At 41.8% G+C, this 14,759-nt stretch overlaps 1 protein-coding gene across 9 annotated transcripts in view; it reads left to right on the top strand.

Annotated features, from left to right (window-relative positions):
* OSBPL1A (oxysterol binding protein like 1A) overlaps nucleotides 1–14,759 on the top strand; it is a 77,837-nt gene that overhangs the window by 41,625 nt on the left and 21,453 nt on the right. For all 9 annotated transcript variants that reach the window (XM_066992870.1, XM_066992869.1, XM_066992868.1 and 6 more), the window contains one exon: nucleotides 7,556–7,718. In XM_066992870.1, the coding sequence (XP_066848971.1) occupies nucleotides 7,556–7,718 (163 nt within the window). The remainder of the gene's footprint in view (nucleotides 1–7,555; nucleotides 7,719–14,759) is intronic.

The following is a 14,759-nucleotide window of genomic DNA, read 5'->3' as shown; positions in this document are numbered from 1 at the left end:
TGGCAAGTGCTGCCTGACTTTTCTATATTTAGCTAGAGATCTGATGGATCTCTAAAAGCCAGGTAAATGGTAAGCTTATAGCACAGAGAGAGAACCTAAGCAAAAAGCAATGGTTGAAGTAAAGCATGACGTTTTTATTCAGTTCTCTGCACCCTGGGGTGAGCAAAGGCTATGACCAAGTTTACAAGAGCTGCTTTACTCCAGGAGATGGGGGGTTAGGATACGACGTCTTAACGTATGTTAAGGTAGCGTATGTTTGTCACAAGTTCCCTGTGGCTGATGGTGACAGGGAGTAGTGAGTCAGCAGGGGTACTCTGTGGAAGGGCCTGTGTGTAAACAGATAGGAGCTCAGAAGGTTTTGTAGAAAATGTTTACGTGTTTTAGGGCCGTAGGAATCTAATGATGTATTCATGAAACTGTTTGGATCTGTTAAAGGAAAAAAAACAAAGTGTTCCCAATGTGAGCTGTCACATTTGCAGTTTTATGATGTGTCATAAGAGTATTCATAATGCACTTGAGCCTTTTCTCTGGTAATTCAAATACTGTACTTGGGCATGCTTACATTATCGTTGTTTTTTTGGGGGGTGGGGGCCGGGGGGTGGGAATTAGTGAGGGAGGGTAGGAGAAAAGCACTACTATGCATTTTTGTATTGTATACTACTAATTTGTGCTTAGTGAGGGTTAAGTCCCATAAGCAGAGGTAAAAATCAAGCTTTTTTTCTTTTTTTTTTTTCTGGAAAATGACCTCTATTAAGGCTCAAGCATGTTTTAAACTACAAGAACTCCAAATGAAAGTAACTGGTTTCAGTTTCCACTTCAGTAGCTGCTTAGGCAACAACTGAGTCCCACTGTAGGTAGTGGAAAGTCTAAAAAACACTTTTTCACAGAAACGAGTCCTGTAGAATTACAGTGCTGTAATAGCATGCTTCAAAGCTAGCTAACAAAATACATAGAACCGTTCCAGTTTTTAAATAGATATGCCTTGGGGAGGTTATTCTAACTCTTTAGATTTCTTCCTTGATGAAATGAAAAGACAGGTTTTCTCCAAGACACAGAGGTAGACCTGACTATTGAAATCATGTATTCTCACTCCACATTAGATGTAAAGTAATAACAGCTTTACTCAGTACTAGTTTAAACTGGTCATCACAAAGAACTGGCTTATGCATGGAGGCGCTAGCAATAGGGACAGTATTGTACTAACAGCAAAACTGCAATTGTGAGCTTGTCTGTTAGAATAGACAAACAGTGTACATACCACAAACTGCACTGAGGTGGTGATTTGCTCTGCCAGTGTCAGGTTTTTGTGGGGGGGGTTTCATTTGGTATGAAGATCACAGAACAAGGGAAAGAATCCTCATTTTTAATTCCCAGTGCTTCTTGTGAATAGTTTTCTATAGTCTAACGAGTTTCAAGGCACAGCTTTGTCCACTAGCTTAGGTCTTTCAGGATACCACGTGTGTTGTGTTGGAGTAGCTGATTTTGGAAACTAACAGTTGCATATAAATAGGTGTAGCATGAAACAGATTGCAGGTTTGGTTGGCATTTACTTTGTTACAGAAAGTAGGACTGCATTTTTAAATGTCAGGAGGTGTCTACTGAAAGCTAACAGTTCTGCTGCAGCAGCATTTTTCAAATTGTTTGCTTAAATGTTAATTTTCAGCCAGATATTAGACTAGCCTTTAGCTTGCTACTGAAAACTTGAATCTTTGTGTGCCTGTGCTTCATGATAGATGTCCCATACGTGGTGACGTTTTGGGGAGGATGGAGTTTCTGGGGCAAATGGACAAAGCCATTCATTCTGAAGACAAAGCTCCACTTCTGAGCCACCAGAGACATCAGTAAGACAGTGTCATAGGCGGCTTTCCTGCAGTCAGCTTATTGCAGAGCAGAAGTGGTACGCGGTGTACTGACACTCGGCAGTCTGGCTTCGGATCCCCTGGTGGTTGCTATGTGAAAGAGGTGGTTCTTCCTTCCTACACAACTCGAAAGCCTGCATATTTTGGACATTCTTATTCCTAGCACTGAAGTTGGGTGGTTTTTTGAATGTAAAATTTAACTAAATCATCCTGTGGTGTTGTGAAGTCTGCCTTTTCTGTCTTTCAGTCCAGGAGAACCTAGAGCTAAGGTATGCTGTGTTTTAATTTACTGTTTTAATGGTAAAGGCAGGTAGCCCTACACACTTGAGAATTGTTCTGTGCTTTGCTTGCTGTGTTGTCTTTAGAGGGTTTACTTGCAGCTGCAATAGCATGTTGCTGAGATAATCATTTATTAGCTGGGCGTACAGTGGTGTGACCCTTTCCTACTGTACAAAAGTGCCACTGTTGTTGGGCCTCAATTTAAATTAAAAGCATCTAGCACCACACAAAGCAAGTATTTTGTGTATTGTACTGAGATGTCTTCAGGATGGACAGAGAAGCCTTGGTTACAGGCTACACAGATATACTTCAAGAGTTCAGCCTTTAAAAAAAAGGGAAAAAAAAGTAGTGGTCACAGGCACGTTTCTGGTCTCCCACCTACCTCATGTTAGCTGAAGATATGGAAAGGAACGAGACTGGTGTTTGTGACACAGATAAGCTATTTGATATTTTGGAATAGGCACATGACCATTCTGCCAGAAACATGCAGTGAAAGAGTTAATTTAAAATCATGCTCTTGGGCTTAGCAAGATTTCTAGTGGCATGGAAAGGCAATAGAATATTTGCAAACAGCCTGTTGCTTTCCTGTAAAAATAATAATAGATAGAGGCCTAATTGCTACAATAACTAGATTCTACTACTAAAATCCGCAATTCAGCACTTACAGCCTGAAGAACTTGACTGTCTACAGGGTGGACTCTCCTTCAGCTAAACCAGAAGTGAAACCAGTTACCAGAACTTGGGTATCAGATCTCTCCAGTTGGAGATGTATTTAAAAAATAATAACAATAAATTGCTGTGCTGACCTAGATACTGAAATCTTGTCTCAGTGGTTCTGTGTCAATGTATCAGGCTATAGCTGTGTTTGTAGCTGCAAGGTTAATGATTGTGTGTTTATTTCTGTGAGACAAAGCTAAAAGTTTTCCATCAGCAATTACAAATACGATGCTTCACTATAAAATTTCCTTTAGAGATGAAAACAAAGCTGATGTCAACTGTTATTGTCTAACAGGGCAAGCACAAGCCCAACCTTCTTGATCAACTGCACTTGCTGTTGTACAAAATAGCTCCTAACAAGGGTTGGGTACGGAGCCTGACCAGTTGAACACTGAGAACTCGGCTGGCCTCGTGCTGGTCTCACTGGAGCGCTCTGTGCTGCTGTCCCCACGAAGCTCTGAGAGCTTACAGCGCTGGCACTGGCATTGCTGGGGATCAGCAGCAGGGATCAGAAAGATGACAGCCATTCCATGGCTGGAGGATGAGGAGCTGAACCCAGTGTGGTGCAAACTGCCATCTGTCTCTCTCTCAGCTCAGGCAAAACTACAAAAGGTACAAAAACCATGGCTGTATCACAAGCTGCGCCTTACACAGGCTGTCAGTAGCGTGTCTCTTCTGATATTTTTCTGGATATGCTTGAACTGAATTTCCAGAGCTGCATATACACTGACACCTGCAGCATTTTGTGGTAATATTTACTACCTTATTTTTATTTAAATATTTTTATCACTGTGTGTAAAATGCAGTGAAGTACTTGCTAACGCAACTTCACAAAATCAGATGATATTCCACAAAAAAACTTTGCTCTGAATCCAGTTTAATATACTGAAATGCAAATTCTTCTGAAAGTTCTCCACTTTACAGATGAATGCTAAAGATTTTGTGTTAATAAGCATTTTAAAAACTACTCTGGATGTTCCTTCTGTAATCTTGCAGTTGTTTGTGTGTTGGGACACTGAGGAAAGTCAGGATAGGGAATTAAAAACTGGGGTGGGAAAGGGGATAAAAGCTGAAGTATCACCTCCAAAGATGGTGGTAGAGTAGCCAGCAGGAAGATGGAAGCATTCATCTCAGAACTTAAGTATTGGCCAAGTCTTGTGAATCAAAAAACAGGGTATGGGGAAAAACATGCATAAGAACAAACTACTACTTACACTTTGGGAAAACCTATAGCTCAGTTAGTTATGGTTTTAAATAAACATATGCTTTGAAAATACCACAGATCTGCTTGCATCTTTCTTCTTAAGCTTAGAAGCATGGATTGTGTAGTTTTGGAAAAAAATAAAATAAAAATCCTAACTTCACAGTCAAATTACCGCAGGAAGATTTAAAGGCATATAGCTGATCAATAGGCAAGATGACAAAATGGTGGTATCACTTAAAGCTGGTTTATGTTTATAAAAATAAGTAATAATCATTTAAAATACACATATTATTTCTCCGGTGATACCTGCATTTTTAAGTAGATTACATGAAGGCTGTGCTAGTTCTATCTCTGAAAGCATTGTTTTTCTACAAGTGAAATTAGTCAAATAATGGTAGTAAGACCACTTCTTTTTTCCTCACTTCTCACATTAACACTGTTGAACTGATTTGGTGCTGAAGGGCATCACTTTCAAACCACTACCTTCAGAGCTGTGAGAGTTAACTCTTACTGTGCACTGAGCTCCAGGCTGTAGAAGTTTGCGTGGCCACCTCTGGGCTCTCGTAATGTGTAGGCCATCCCACAGGCTCAGTACGTTTGACAAAGGTTTTAGATTGGACTTTTCTGTCCTGTCCCCAACTATTGAGTTTGGGTTGCTTTAAAAACAGGTCATTCATTTATGAATGAACACCCCTGAACTGCAAGCAACAGATTTCACGTTTTCTTTTTCCCTAGCTTCTGGCTAATGTTGTACTGCTTATGTAACAGATGGAAAGGCTTTTTCATTACCTACTAGTAGCGTGTAACTGCTATACTAGTAAGCATTTGGCAGCTAGGAAGTCTGGAAGTACACAGAAAAGTGAACCTTCCTATAAAGCTGGCTAATTATTTTCCAAAAAGGTGATTTGTTTTCAGTATACCTTCTGAAATCCTGAATAGTTCTCTATTACAACAGGACAGAGGAAACTTAAAATAAAGGACTTTTTTTTTTTTGTTGGTCTTAAGCTTATATCTGTTGGTTGCTTTAGTCACACTACCATGCTTATTGTGGAAGCAAAAAAAGGTTTGTCTGGGTTTTGTCTGATATACTTTGATTTTCTTTTCATTTCTTTCCAGTAATGTTGAAATTAAAGTTTTAAATAAATAATCAAATTACTCAAATTGTCTATCAAAACAAAACATTAAAGGATAAGAGCATCTAACTCTTACACCTAAAAAAAAATAAATTTCAGTAACTGGTTTCCTTTTGTTGCTGTTCAGTGATAATGAAAAGCACCACTTCATATCAGTCCTTCATGCTACCTCTCTCAGGAGAGGGAAATATTAATGCTGTTTCTGTAAATGGGCAGTTCCTTAACTGTTTGATAGCATACAGATGTAGCCCCTGCAGAACCTGCTTACTAAATGTAACCCCTGCAGCAGCACATTTGACTTCTATGAAACACTGCAGTAAATGTTTTCACCGGAACCTCCACAGTGAACTTTAAATGAAGGTGACAATAACTAGTCCAGATTTTTTTTTTCCCATTTCGTTCAAGGTAAAACTATTAGCCAGTAGGTGAATTACTGATTTTATTGCTTTGAATTAGCAACCCAATTTTATACTCTTTAATTATCATTTAATTGGACTACCCCTCTACGCTCAGAGCCTGGCAGCAAAACCAGCTGATCTACTCTTTGGCACAACTGAGGGGGTGAACATCTCTTCCATAAGTCTTTCTCCAGAGGATACATTACTGCCAAAATAGAAACTCTTCTTTGGAAGTGGCAAATCTGCTCTGGTATTTCCTTTCTAGCCCATGAATTCTCATTTGTGCCCACCTCTGAATACGCTGTTTGAGTGGTGGTTACAAATGAGGGGGCTGAATCCTCCAAAGCAGAGCTTTTGTAATTAAAAAGTAACCAGATAGGGACATACAAAGGATTCTTAAATTAGATTCAAAAAGGTAATGTTGGTATATATGCAAGTTGCTTAGGAACATGTGTAAGTTGTCCCTGTAATTGTTCCAAGAGTGTCACGTCCGTGCATGTTGGTAGTGGAGGGGGAGTTAGAGTTGCAACCTGACGTTGAGAGTAAGCCGGAGTACGAGGCAATGGCTGGGGATGCTTGGAAGCTTTTTTAAACAGGTACAAGAAGGGAGAGAGGAAGAGAAAGGAAGAGAGCACAAGTGGTTTGGAGATGAGAGGAAGAGTGACCCTAAAACTATTGGAGAGCATCCAAAGGAGGGCTACGAAGATGGTGAAGGGTCTGGAGGGGAAGACATACGAGGAGCAGCTGAGGTCCCTTGGTTTGTTCAGCCCAGAGCAGAGCAGGCTGAGGGGAGGCCTCATGGCGGCCTGCAGCTCCCTCACGAGGGGAGCGGAGGGGCAGGCGCTGAGCTCTGCTCTCTGGGGACAGCGACAGGACCCGAGGGAACGGCATGGGGCTGGGACAGGGGAGGGTCAGGCTGGGTGTTAGGGAAAGGGTCTGCACCCAGAGGGTGGTCGGGCACTGGGACAGGCTCCCCAGGGCAGTGGTCATGGCACCGAGCCTGCCAGAGTTCAAGAAGCACTTGGACACCACTCTCAGACACATGGTCTGATTTTTGTGTGGTTCTGTGTGGAGTCAGGAGTTGGACCCAATGATCCTTGTGGGTCCCTTCCAACTCAGGATATTCTATGAGCTCTCCTCCTTCCCCTGAGAGGAGGAGGAGGAGGAGACAGGAAGCACCAGCAGGGGAAAAAAAAAAAAAAAGAGGAAATAGGAAGGACATGTTGCTCTCCTGTTACTAGTCCTGGACTCAATATGCAGATATCATTCTCCTCTCTGATGGTGATTACATGTGTGGGCTTAAAAAAAACAACAAACCTTCCACCATCTGGTGGCTGGTCTTCTTTCCTTGTCAGCTTCTGGCTCCTCTGTAAACTGTTTTTTTTTTTTTTTTTTTTTTGGGGGGGGGGGTGGGGGTGGGGGGGGAGCTGTTTATATGGAAGTTAAGTCAGTTAGTAGAGGAATCTCTGCTTTAACCTCCTTCTCCAATCCTCAGGGTTAAACGTTTACAGCTCACAGTTCAGTTGCAGTTATTTGTAGCTGGCATTGCCATTTGCTTTGTAATTCAATTCAGATGATTCTTCTTGGCCCAAATTAGAGCAGACTAGTACAAGGAGCTTGGTGCATGTGGAAACTGATCACTGTAACTCCATATTTAAGGTTGTCCGAGTTGTAAATGTTTCCCCTGAGTTTTAAGGTACAAGTATCTGGTTTGAATTTGCTTGTGGATTTTTGATTTATAATATCAGATCTTACCTGACAAGATTTCTCAGCTCCTGAGAAACGATGAGTAACAGCCATATCGTGGTCGCAGACATGCTGTAATATTCTCATTAATCAGTGTGGCCTCCGTTCCAGCTGTTTGCCTTCGAACCAGTTATTTATTTGAGTCTATTTTCTGAATAGCTTTCAGCTACACATTCTTCGGAGAGATGAGATTTTATTCATACATGTATCTACTTATAGGTGAGGAATTTGAAACTGGAGCATGAGCAGGAGAAAAACAAGATCTTGTCAGAAGCATTAGAGACGCTAGCTACTGAACACCATGAACTAGAGCAGTCTCTGGTTAAGGGATCTCCTCCTCTCAGCATCATCAGTGAAGAGCAGTTCTATGATGCTGTTTCAGGTAAGTAATTATGTCCAGAATGCAAGTGTGTAGCCAGCATGGTGATCGCATTGAAGGGGTGGGGGGAACTGTTTCACTTTAAGTGAAATCTTTGTCTTTCTAACGTGGAACTGTTTTTGAGGAGAATGCTTCATGTGCTTTATGAGTGGGCCTCTAAAATCTTGCCCAATTTCGCGTGTAGAATGGTATCATTTCATCTGAGTGTGACAGAAAGCTACAAAACTTAGGACAGTCGTAAAAGGTCTGACTGCTTGGGTGTCTACGCCCTTTTTTAAAATAGCAAAACTTAAGACTCCTATTTTGGGAGATGTAACTGTATCTGGAAGCCTTATGACTTGCATTCTTCATGGTGGTGCTAGTTTTTTCTTAAGATGTGTGTAAAAAACACTGGTTTTGAGGGATAATGAATTTAAGAAAGGCTTGTTTTATTTCACTTCTGTATACCTTAGGTGTCACAGGTGGAAGAAAAGGATGAAACAAAATATTTTGTGTATTCCTGAAATATCTTTTCTGGCTACTGTCTGCTCTTCAGTTTAGAATCTTTCATATTTTTGTTCACAGAACATGCAGGTAGTGATTTTGGAAAACTCTGAATTGCGTGAAGATGGTTACAGTATGAGTTGGTATAGAGGCTGTACATAGTGGAGCTCAGTAATAGCTCTAATTGGGTAATCCCACAATGCAAAGCTGACTACAGCTAAGAAGGATCTGGAAAATCTGAAGGGTGAACATAGTCTAAATGTAGTAGATAATTAGTTTGGCATACTTCACAAGGAAGTATGTTTGGGAATACTTTTCTCAAAATTCAGCTGTCTGATGATTCTGACAGATGAGGAAAAGCAGCACTCCCAGTCTCCTCAATGGCTGTTCTGTCATGCACGACTTACCTAAGCAGAGAATAAAAACAGGCAAAGTGGATTCTGTGGTCAAGTTCTCGAGAGTATCTCAAGTACAGCACAGGAACACAGTGGATCAACAACAGACTACTCCTAGGCATAGTAACAAATTCAAATCTTTGGCAAGGGGAAGAGGTTGAAGAACTCTAGAAACAGGTTCTTCAACTAGAACCCAATGAATAATTGTGCTGAAAGGCCTCAGGCTCTTTGCTTGTTGTAACAAAGCAGAGAATACTTGTTTATATGGTGCTGCTGGAATGTAGTCTCTGCAGCCAGACCTGCTTTGCGTGTATGAGAGAGCTCTCAGCTTTAGAGATCTGTTGTTCTATACCTCTCCTAAGTCCTTTTCTTGAATGAACGTGACAAAGGTGCATGTCTCGTTGAGAGAGGTGGTGTTTCTGCCTCTTGAAGCTGCAAACAAATCACACCGAGTCAAGTAGCTGTGAAATTTTTATTTATATGTATACATATATATATGTGCTCAGTGTAACATATGCTAATTCTTTCTCCCAAAGGAGAGAGTTACATGACATAATTCATCTTGATTGCAATTTAAATAATTTTCCAGGACACACTCACTTTCTTGACTGTCTGTCAACTTCATCAGACTTGCATTAGATTCCCTTCTCTAGGCTGCTCACATTCGGTGCTTTGCAGTGATTTGGGTCCTCTCTGCCTTTGAGGGCACGTGTCTGGGGGAAGGGCACTCTGATTTTGTGGGCTAGAGAAAGGCAGATGTGACATAGTTTCCTGGCTGCTGGATGCATGTTACGACTTCTGCCATGAGCACAAAAGGAATTAGATGTTTGTGGGTGTGATACGAAGCGGGTTGTGGGTGGTTTTGTTTTTTCATTTGTTTGTGTTTTTTTTTTTAAGCTAATCACTGGGATCCTGATAATACTTTTCTAACCCTCTTGCTTTTCTGCCACGTCTGTGGAGTTTCAGCTAGAAGGACTGTAGTGCAACAACATAGTGAGGGCAGAGGGGTTGGGGACACATGACACTGGCTCAGAGTTTGGGAATGTGGGTCTCCTTTCTTGGGCTAATGAGAGAGGGGATAGGGTGATATTTTCCTAACAGAGAACAATGGACCCAATTGTCACAAGCCAACAATTTTTAGAAATCTAAAATACTCAGACTTTGGGTCTTCGAAGATTTTGCTAAATCTGTTTTGCAAATGTCTGTTTATTTTGGATAAATGGGCGTGTTCACAAATCATCTTATTAGTCTGCAGGAGAGATTCAGCAAACACCAATGTATTTTAGCAGGGTGCTGCGACAGGTTATAACGTGTATCAATGGCAAAATATCACTACTTGGAGAGTATTTTTTCTGTTAGTACACCATCTTTTTCCAGTTATGTTTTTGCCTAGTTATAGTTCTCTGAATTTTTAAATTTTCACTGTAGGAGTGAGTTTACAGAAGTGAGAGTGTTGCATAACTCAGCTTGCACTTTGAGCTGAAGAATCCTTAGCTTTGACTTGACAAGTTGAAAGAAGGAGCCACTGCCGCTTCTTTCTTTTTTTTTTTTCCCAAAATGTTTTATGTGCATTAGACACTTCTGCTTGTTTACTCTCAACAAAAGTATCGCTAGCTGTGACAATTTGGAGCAACGCAAGAATTTTCAAACATGTTTTTGAACATGAGATGTAATAGAAAGAGCATGTTCACAGCAGCAGCATCTTGTCCCCATTGACCATGCTCTGATTCATGCTGCAGAGCAATCTGAATACATGAATTGGGCTCTTGAATGAAGGTGAATCAGAAGATGCAGTTCAGTTCCTATTAGACATTCGATCCATAGTAGGAGAGTAGAGAGAATCTGAGGAGAAAACCAACAGAAATGTAACTAGTTGAAGTGCCAAGTCCTCAGCACCATCTGCTTGGTGTACAAATCTGCTCCAGCTGAGGCATGCTATTTGCTAATGTTGGCATAGACTAAACTGGTCACTGATCAGTCTGTGTTGTCTATTTCTGTTTGTGGGTATAGTGGAATTGTCAGGTCTGTTACAGAAATGCCCGACTTCTTTTCCAAAACTGGGGTGAAGAAGATGTTTATAATTTGGGAAGACTGCTTATTGTAGTAGTTTATTTGCTGAAGTCTTCCTTTTTTTTTTTTTTTATTCTCTCTTTTAATTTGAAGTGATATGCTGCTGTCAGTGCTTTCTGGCTGTTACAGTAAATTCTGAATCCCCTGCTGTGGGAGGGCAGTAGATATTGAACGTGAAAGGAAGAACCTACAGGAACTGGGAGTTATTCTGTATTACAAAAGCATGATCTCCAGTGTTTAAAACCAGCAAAATTAAGTGTGTTGTTAACCTGAACTCTGTTAGTAATAGGTCATTTAACAGTGCTTCCTGGTGCTCTCATCTTCTCATCCTGGGAGTGGTGGAAATGTTGGTAGCACATGAAGCACCTGAGCTCTTGGTTGCAGGTTTGAATGGTTAACATGTGCCAAACTCTCCTACATTTAAAGCAGAGTGGGGCAAGGGAGGCATCATGGAAGGGAAGAGGCACTGAACAAGTGGCAAAATTTACAAAGACCAGTGGCATCTTCTGGAGAGTTGGAGATGTTATCAGTTTCAAGTACACAAGCCTCAGGAAGCATTTGAAGACAGAATACAGATGCAGTCATCTGCAATGCTGCACAATGGCTAAGCAGGTCAAGAATTATGGGGTGTAGGTACTTGATTTTGCCTTGTCCCTTATTATCTGCAAATCAAAGACCCAATTTAGGAAGAGCTTAAAAAGGTCTTGATGTTTCTTTGTAAAAGGTTTTATCCAAGAGGGTTTTTTTGTTTTGTTTTGTAAACAAAGCTTTTGTGTGCTTTGAAGCGTGCATCGACAGTTTTACACAGATGTAATCTTACTATAAATGCAATTACTTAGCTGCAGGCATATGTAGACTATGTTAAACCTAACCTGCCATAGTACAGCTTCAGCTGTTACGTGCTGCTCAGGGGTGCTGTGTTCATAAATACTGTACTTAAATGCTGCTCTGCTAGAAGTGGTAGATTAGTTCTGGTGCTTTTGTTCACTTCTTAGTTTGTTTCCAGTTATCAGCTCACTTAAAAGTCAGACAAAAAAAGCATGGGAACTTACAGCTCTTCCCTTCCATATTTAGGGTATTTTGTCAAATGCTATATTTGAATGTGTACCAAAAAAGTTCCACCTCTGCGAGAATATTGTTGTTGGCTGTGGGCTTCTCGCCTTAAAGATAGTTAAAAGAACAAATCCAAGCATCTCAGAGAGAGGGTGGGAACTACCTGGTCAGAACTGAAACACAACCTTGCCAGTGGATAAACAATACCTTTTGAAGGCGTATTTATTGCTCTAATACATTGACCAATCTTTGTGTTGGGAACTGGAGACAGACCGGTCGTTGCAATAGGAGATGACCTTCTCTTGACTTAAGTGATCATTGCTTTTGCTCTCCCACTCTTGCAAAAGGTAGCTGATGTTTTTACTGTTACCCTGACTCTTTGGGTTTTGAGCTGGAGAGCTTTATGTTCAGCCTTTTCTTGTCTTAAAGATCACTTAAATTTTGGCTTCTGAATAGGGAGTCTTATTCTGTCTCCCCCCTCCTCGGCCCCCACCCCCTTCAGTTCACTAGAAAAAAATCTCATTTTCTCCTAGTCATCTGTTTGACAGCTGCTCTGTAGCAACTTGTGAATATAAATCCTTTTTTTACAGTAACGGGGGAGTATGCAAATCTTAATTCAGAAAAGAGTTAGCTCTAAGTACATAGGGGAAAATTTGGTTTGAGTTGCTTGTTGATCAGGCTTGTGATACAGTACCGGCTTTGTTCACTCTGACACCTAAGCGAACTCTCAAGGCTTGTTAAGCTCGTTTTGCTAAAGAGATAGTTGAGGTTTTAGGGATTGGTGATTGAGCTATTTAATGGCAGGAGCTGTTGTAGACATGCTTTCTCAATGAGAGCCCTTTCTCAGAGAAATGGGAGGAGCATCTATAGAGAGTGAATTTCTTCTAACAGTGTCTGGTTTCATTCTGGTTTTACCATTCTTCATTGTACTGCATGCTTTTTTTTATTATTATTTTTTATTAAGTAAGCCATGTGCCCTGGAGAAGGCTGGTCATTGTCCAGCTCTGGAGAGGTTTGCAGGTGCTGAGCTCAGTCACTTCAGCATAATTATCTCCATACGGCCAGCCATTTGGAGAACTGAGCACGTGTAGTCTTTAAAAATTCTCATTATGCTGAGAGGCGTATCAGGATGATCAGTGGTTCTGGTGAAGCTTACCTATTCTGCTCCTTCCACCTCAGGGGTCCTAGATCTGTTGCAGAAATTCCCATCGAGGGAGTTGTGGGGAATGTTGTCGTGACGCTCAGCTGAACGCAAGACAGCCCCTGATGGTGTAAAGGAGCCTTATGGCAGGCAGACTCCTCTGTTGTGTTACGGGGTTTGGTCCTTGTTTCATGCTTTCCCTGTCACAATAACTGTTGGCACAGTTAAGCAGTTACTTAAATAGAATACTTACCTTAAAGGGATTTATGGCTTGTTATGTGTTGGCTGTACGAGGTGGTCAGGCTGGTGAGGGCCAAGTTGTGTTACACTGCTAGCGTGTCTTTTCCCCTGTGCTATTTGGATATGCAGCAGTGTTTTTCTGACTACCCAGGCTTCTGGTCTCTGAAGAAATCTGTATTCATGTAACAGTTGCCCACAGGTTAAAAAAAAAAATAAATCATCTGCTTATCCTACTTTTTATAAACAGTACCCACCCAACTAATGCTTTGATACGTTACGTCATAAATTGGCATGTAACTAGAACGACAAATTTGGGGAAACTTATGAGAAGATTTTGTGGAGTGCCAGTCCACTTTTTTAGCATATCCTCAGCACCAGCTGGCACTTCTTTTCATTCCCTAGCAACTGGCTTCATTTCAGCACTGACTTGATGAGGATAGAGATGGATGTTTTTAACGAAAGCAAAGATCTCCTTTATGTTTCTAGATCTCAACCTCTCTAGCGGTTGGAGATGTTGTGTCATAGTCTATTAATCAGGATTTTGTCCCCTTCTTGACACTTCCGTGGTCTGGATATAGTAGAAAGTCCTCCTGTCACTGTCCCCTTCACCAAAGCAATGTATAATTGACATGTTATGGAGAAGCCACTGGGATTGCTTTTTAAGAGAAAGCAAGACAGTCCCTGGCAATGGACAACTGTGGCTGAGACACTGGTTTGGATGGGCTACTACTTCAGTGGCTTTTGATTGCTGGTTCTGAATAAGAATCAGTGTATGAGAGTGACTAATTTTGTGATTATTTCTCTGGGTATTTGCAGCCAAGAGCAGTAACATATGCTGAAGGAAGTGCAGAGCAGAAATGGTGTCTGTGACAGTTTGGGTTTGCTTTTTTCGGAAGATGAGGCTTGCATTAGGCTGTCTACCATTCGTTGTTGTACCTGGTTTCTGCTAAAGGGCTTCCTAAATGAGACAGAAATTGGTGCATCTTCACTTGTCATGAGCTGTTCCCTTGCTTCTTGGGACTTGCAATTGGATAATCCTTTGACAAACTTGTCAAGTTTGAAAGAGAGTTGACCTGGAAGAAGGGACACAGTTCCTCCTCAGCAAGTTCGCTGGTGATACAAAACTGGGAGGAGTGGCAAATAGCCCAGAGTGCTGTGGGGCCATACAGAGGGTCCTGGACAGGCTGGAGAGTTGGGCGGTGAGGAACCTCATCAAGTTCAACAAAGGCAAGTGCAGGGCCCTGCGCCTAGGGAGGAATAACCCCAAGCACCACTACAGGCTCGGGGCTGACCTGGTGGAGGGCAGCTCTGCAGAGAGAGACCTGGGGGTCCTGGCGGACAGCAGGCTGACCGTGAGCCAGCACTGTGCCCTTGTGGCCAAGGCCACTGGTGTCCTGGGGTGCATTTGGAAGAGCGTTGCCGGCAGGTGGAGGGAGGGGATCCTGCCCCTCTGCTCAGCACTGGTGAGGCCACACCTGAAGTGCTGGGTCCCGTTCTGGGCTCCCCGGTACAAGAGGGACATGGAGCTCCTGGAGCAAGTCCAGCAGAGGGCTATGAAAATGATGTAGGGGAGTGGAGCACTTCCCTTATGGGGAAAGGCTGAGGGATCTGAGCCTGTCCAGATTGGAGAAGAGAAGACTGAGAGAGGATCTTACTGATGTA

This window comes from Anser cygnoides, chromosome 2 (assembly GCF_040182565.1).
Source record: "Anser cygnoides isolate HZ-2024a breed goose chromosome 2, Taihu_goose_T2T_genome, whole genome shotgun sequence".
Lineage (NCBI taxonomy): Eukaryota > Metazoa > Chordata > Aves > Anseriformes > Anatidae > Anser > Anser cygnoides.
The sequence above is the reverse complement of the archived record's forward strand: the minus strand, read 5'-3'. Positions and strand labels throughout refer to the sequence as shown.